The sequence below is a fragment of the Phocoena sinus genome, chromosome 14 (genome assembly GCF_008692025.1).
Source record: "Phocoena sinus isolate mPhoSin1 chromosome 14, mPhoSin1.pri, whole genome shotgun sequence".
NCBI lineage: Eukaryota > Metazoa > Chordata > Mammalia > Artiodactyla > Phocoenidae > Phocoena > Phocoena sinus.
In genome coordinates this window covers 15,502,226-15,508,307 of record NC_045776.1, presented here as the reverse complement: position 1 = coordinate 15,508,307, position 6,082 = coordinate 15,502,226, and the positions used below count along the sequence as shown (strand labels likewise).

The 6,082-nt window shown below is 36.2% G+C and overlaps 1 protein-coding gene across 1 annotated transcript in view; it reads right to left on the bottom strand.

Moving 5' to 3' along the window:
• Positions 1-1,655: 1,655 nt before the first annotated feature.
• Positions 1,656-6,082, bottom strand: part of LMAN1 (lectin, mannose binding 1) — a 30,086-nt gene continuing 25,659 nt past the window's right edge. Inside the window, exons 12-13 of the mRNA XM_032602778.1 lie at positions 5,204-5,325; positions 1,656-4,895 (exon numbers count right to left, since the gene is read on the bottom strand). Coding sequence (XP_032458669.1) covers positions 4,859-4,895; positions 5,204-5,325 — 159 coding nt within the window. The 3' untranslated portion in view covers positions 1,656-4,858. The remainder of the gene's footprint in view (positions 4,896-5,203; positions 5,326-6,082) is intronic.

Genomic DNA, 6,082 nt, shown 5'->3' with positions numbered 1-6,082 from the left:
TATGTTAGTATCTTTCTAATTAAAGCACTCCAAGAGCAGGTGGGGCAGAGGGGAAAGATACAGCCTTTTAGTAACCTATGCTTATTGTTTTATCTGTAGGCATGAGCCCTTTCAGGAAATAGATGACTATCCCTCAGATTGTACAGAACTATACAAACTGGATTTTTGCCTAAAATGCTTTTTTTAATGTATTTTAAGATCTGCTTTTCATCCTACTAACCAATTTAAAATTGTTGCTAAAATGGTCTCAATTTGAAAGATTAACAAAGATTTAGGGTGAAATAGAAACTTTTCTCGGTGCTCTCTGATTGAGAATGTACATTCATACTTAGCTCCACTTCCACTTTAAGATGTGTTGCCTGGGACTTAATACACTCAAACCATGATCTCTAAATTATTACTTAAAATAAAAATCCATTTTATAAGTTATTCTAAAATTATTAGATTATAAAATTATTAAAATTCCATTTTATTAGGAATTAGGAAATATTATGAATGGTGAGGGTCTCAATTCTAAACTCCAAAGCCAGTTGGTGAAGCAGCCTCTCCCTGTCCAGTCCTCTTCTGTCTGTCTGTGTGTGTGGGATGGGGGTAGGCTGGGGAGGGGTGGGTGTCAAGCATCACAGAAACTCTTACGTGGTAACTACATCAGTGTGACAAATGAATACTCCCTGGTGGTGCTTTATGAAATCAAATCTTCCATTGTCTTCCCAAAAGATGATTCCATTGGAAGTGGGATCACATCTTTAAAAACTTTTTATTCCTCAGTTTATTATAATGGCCTTTCCACTTGGACATTCAGCAACTCTTTGCTGTGTGTGGAATCCTCCAGAAAGGGAAAATAAATACTCCAGGTGAAACAGGACTAGGTGTTACCCCTCCTCCAAAGGCTTCTCATCATACTTGAACAAAATCCCAAATCTTTACTATGGCCATGTCCCCAGTGCCCCAACCAGTGTCTAGTTTCCAGCACTGCCCCCCCACCCCCAACAGAAGGCTCACTGATCAGGCTTTAAGTTTCCTCTGATTTCTTTCAAACCTATCTAATTTAATTCTTTAATTTTACATTACTCAGTATTTTCTGTGGGCTTATAGCACAAGGGTCCATTACGTTAGTTTCCATATTCTGAAACCACTTTATAAAGACCATCTTTACAAAGCTACCAACCCTGAGACGGAAGTATTATGAGGAAACTGAAGGTCATCTTTAGTAAGTGGCAAAGTCAAGATTTAAACTCGGATTTGTTTGACGCTAAAGCTCTACTCTTTCCTTTTTATACCACGTGGACTCTCAGAATTGGAATTACTTGGTTGAATGGTGCTTGCCAAAGAGAGGAAAAGATTTTTATAAAACTGCCATTACTAATGACTAAAAGTTCCAGCTTAGCCACACTATTACCGGTATTTGGTTATTAAAGATGAAAACATCAAATACGTTGTTTTAATTATTTTGTGTTTTTCATTACCAGCAAGGGTAAGCATTGATCCATTATCATTTCTTATTCTCTTCTTATGCTTCCATGTATTGACTCTGCAGGTGGTAGGCCACCTAGGGCAGAACGCAAAGCACGTGACACATGAAATACTATCACAAATCGGGGCCTACTTGGGAAATAAATAACTACTTATTACCCGAGACCCATGAAGGAAAAAAGTAAATTTACTAAAATATTTCTTTATTTGAATAAGGTCAATGTCATTTCTTGAATTCCAGCTAGCATCAAATTAACAATCAGAAAAAAACACTTGACAAAATGTTATCCAATTGAAATCAACAGTGGATAGAAAACCCTTTTAAACTTTAAAAGAAGTATATTAAACAGGCAACATACAGATCTAAAAAGTTGCAAGTGGTGATTTTACATTAGATCTTATAAATTAAAAAATCCCCAATATAACCATTTGTTCACTATCTCCCTGCGATAAGCACATGGACAGGAAAAGATAATCACATCTTAATATTCACAACTGTCACTTATGTTCTTTACAAGGATTGTATCTCTGCAACGCAGCGGGTCAGGCAATCTCTTATTCAAGTAATTTTTGTTTTCCCCAAGTTATCAAAAAGTACAACTGTCTGAGATAAAATGTCACAAAAATCACAATGAGCAAAGCAAAAAGCTTTAGCAGGCCATCTTGAAGATGGGGGTTTTCATGGCTTGACCATGATCTGAAGATGCTTTTGTACGTTTAAGAGCTGTCAAGCAAAGTACCAAGAGCTACAAGCAGCAATCTGGGTTTAGTTTGTAATTGTAATAAACCAGGAGTTTTAGTAAAAAGAACATTAAGTAAAAAACTGTAAGTATAAGAGAATCAGTGCACATTTGCTAATGTCATTGACAATGAAAACGTTACATCAGCTCTCAGCTCAGCTTTGAAGTTAACAAGAGACTTCTGTTCACCCCCCATCTTAGCGCTTCTCAACAGCAGTGTGCTCAGAATCACCCGAGGTGCCTGCTGAATACTGATATTCTGAAGCCATCACCCCTGAGTTCTGCTTCAGGTGGTTTGGAGCTGAGCCTGGAATCGGTATTCTTAACAAGCACTCCAGGATCCAGATGGACCACAGACCACACTCTGAGAAACACTATTATCCCTTTAATACGTAACAAAATATTGTGGCCTCATAGAGTTTCAAGCTGAATAAAACATTCAAACAATTACAACACGAAGAGTTACATTAAATAAGAGTATTAACCATTATATTGAATATAATTGCATTTCTTTTTTAAAGTGGCATAAGCACAAAGACTTACACTAAAATTGTAAAATCAATTTTGTTTTAATCCAAGGCACCTGTAAAATACTTGCTGGTGTGAGAGAAGTTAAATTCAATTATATAAAATAGTACAGAAATGAAAGAATCCTGGCAGTGACTGATTTTTCCACAGAGAAAACATTTTTCTACAGAAATGAGCTACTTAAAGTTGACGATTTTGAGGAAAATAAACCAAATTTCCAATAATATGGTAACTTGTATGAACCGATTTACTGAGTGATTTTCAGCAAATTAAATCAGTACGAAAGAAAAGAAGGTTCATGCTCGTATACCGCATAGGTCTAACATTTCTTTAAGTTCAGGCACACGTGACCATGGATTTTATAATACTGGGTATTTTGCAACCTTTTATCTCAAGAGGATTTCCAAGTCTCGTAGTCTACAACTGAAACATTCTTCTGAAGGTATTAATTTTTTTTTCATGGAATTAAGAGTAAATTCTGTGATGATGATGTCTCTGAAATATGAATTTCAAAATGCTAACACTACAAGGAAAAATGCTAGCAAAGCAGTTCTGTGTTGGAGTGGCTGTTGGTACGAGAGTGATCCTTAGAATGTTCCTGTTCGGCGTTCCAGGATAAAGGCTACTGTAAGAAAGCTGTGCTAGGACCGTTTGCATATGTAGTGCTCGTTAGGTACTGCTATGATGCAGAGCTCTTTAGAGCCTTTGTATGGGTTTTCAGCAGTTAGTCCAGTCTGTAAATGACAACTAAGAGCAAATTTATGAAGGTTGTGAAGAATCAGATAGTGCTGTTTACAAAACAGTACTATTTTCGATTCTGTGACAAATGAAAGGTATCGTTTTAGCTAGCTGGAAGAGGTAAAGTAAAAGAATATTTTGGGACCGGAGGACTGGACTTGGTGGCCATCCGGTTCTTGCGCCCCGGGGATGCGGGGCGGAAAAAAAAAAAAAAAAAAAAAAAAGAATATTTTGAAGTCTACATCAGTCGTGAAAACAAAATGTCATTTACAGATTGTTTCTACTATACCTAGAACTATGTACAACAACCCCTTCCAGCCTGATGTTTCAAAGTTAACTTACTAACAAGTGCTTCACAATATCCTTAGTTCTGGCATTTAAAGAAAGAAATCAGAAGTACTAACACTATTTTTCAAATTTTGCCTTCAAAAACTTTAACACTGCTTCTACTACTGCCTTCTTGATTTCCACAAATATGCAGCATCACAAACGCCAGGTTGCATGGAGTGATGTAAATCAGAATGCAGTGGTAGTTTTTAATGACCTTAAAATATACTCAGGACATGCAATCTGAGTTGAATTTAGAGATATAAACGCAGAGTAATTTTCCTAATATTGAACTGACACTGTTGGAACACAGACATTCAAGAATATGAGCAATCACGAAATGAACACATCACTAAGTAAAATACCCATAAAAACCATTGTCAGAGGAATGTTGTCACCTAAACGCGTTTTCAGGCAAAAAGCAGCTCTTAATTCTCCCCTCCAACTTCCTTTAAAAGTGAAATATATCATTGATAATCAGAAGGGAAAAAATACTTCAATAAACGTTCTGAAGCCTATTATCCAGATCCTAACGCCCTCAGACAAAACATTCTTTGCTTTCAAAGGGAGCTGTATTAAGGCTCAAGGACTGCAGGACTGAGTCTTCGAGTAGGAAATCCTGGCCTCTAAAAAAAAGGCTTTGGTTACAGAATAAACACGATGGGTAGCTCTCAGACCTCTTATTTTGGCGGGGGGGCAAGAGGGCAAGGGTGCTTATGCTAAAGATAGAAACTTCCAACATCAGAGACTTAGGGGTGACTTTCATATACGGGGGTGCCCCCTTTCTGTTATTTACCCTCTGATTTATCAATATTCTGTTCAGTGGCTGTATTCTACTGGCCGGAAATTCACTGAAATTTAAATAGATTTATGTACTATGCACAAATTTACATATGGTTGTCTTTAAGGTTTATTCTTATTCAAGTCAATGTTTAAACAGTTATTTTATACAAAATTTAATAATTTAGACTACGAAGCAATTTAAATACTTAAATTCCCTCAAAAAGACATTTTGTACATACATACATGATGTACACATATGAAAATGGTGGTCAAAAGAATTTTTTGGCAGCTGCTTCTTGCTGAGTCCTACGGAAAAAGAGAACAAAAACAAAAACAAAAAAACAAACTGAAAGAAGTTCTATATACTTTACATTGGAATGAAACAGGATTGCATAAAATTAAAAATGCCTTTTGAAGTATGAAATACATGAAGATAAACATATGTCCTACACATGTATTCCCATGTGAACTGAAATAGACTAGACATAATATTTGCTTTGTATGAACGTAATTTTATAGGTATTGAAAGTTCTATTATGGACCTTGATAACTTTATTGAATATCTCAAGTTAAATAAATACAGAAAAATGTTGGGTCAAATTTTAGAGACTTACCTATACATGATATAACCAATGAATAACACCGTTTGTACCACTACAAATATAACAAAGTGCACCGTAGATAGACACGATGGAAATGGCGGTAGTTCTGGACATTTCAGTCTTTCATTTGCTGGCTATAAGGCAAAGAACTTTCTATTACAATTAGTCAAATCAGTATTTTAGAAAAGGAAATAAATGTGAAATCTTTATAAAACTCATGGTTTACTGTATAAACTCAAGTATTTTCATTAATTCATCTCATAATTGCCTTCCACCCTCTTAACTTTCACCACCAAACTTTTTGAAAGAGCAGGCAACGTGGGAAGGCCTCCACTCTTTCTCTGTCCTGTCACTAACTCATTGCTGTCTGGCTTCTACCTTCATCACAGTGACAATGATTTTAGTGTCCTTGAAGGTCACAGATCACCAGTTCCCTCGACACTCCCAGTTCATACTTGCTGTACTAGAGCAACTATTAATAGCAGCATCCTCACTCTCAAAAGTGTTCTATTTCAGACAATTACACAGTTGCCCTACCAATGAACTACCTGACAGAGATAATGGCCTTTTCTCAGCTCTCATCCACCCCAATCTCCTAACATTCAACATCACTAATTAGTATCTTGGAAAATGTTTCTTTTCCTATTTCCATGATTATTCATTTTATTATAAGCAAGTAATTAAATACCAGGGACAAAGATTTCATCAAGGTATCCAGACAGAATGGCTTCTAAGGTTAGTTGTTCTCAATATGCTCACATCTATGGGACAAGGTCTTCACTATGTATTGATATATACTACCCACAGCATCAACTTGGCCGTTGCAACAAAGGCAAAAGTTGGGGGGAAATAAACTCAAATAGAACTAAGGGAATAGATGACAATGCTTTG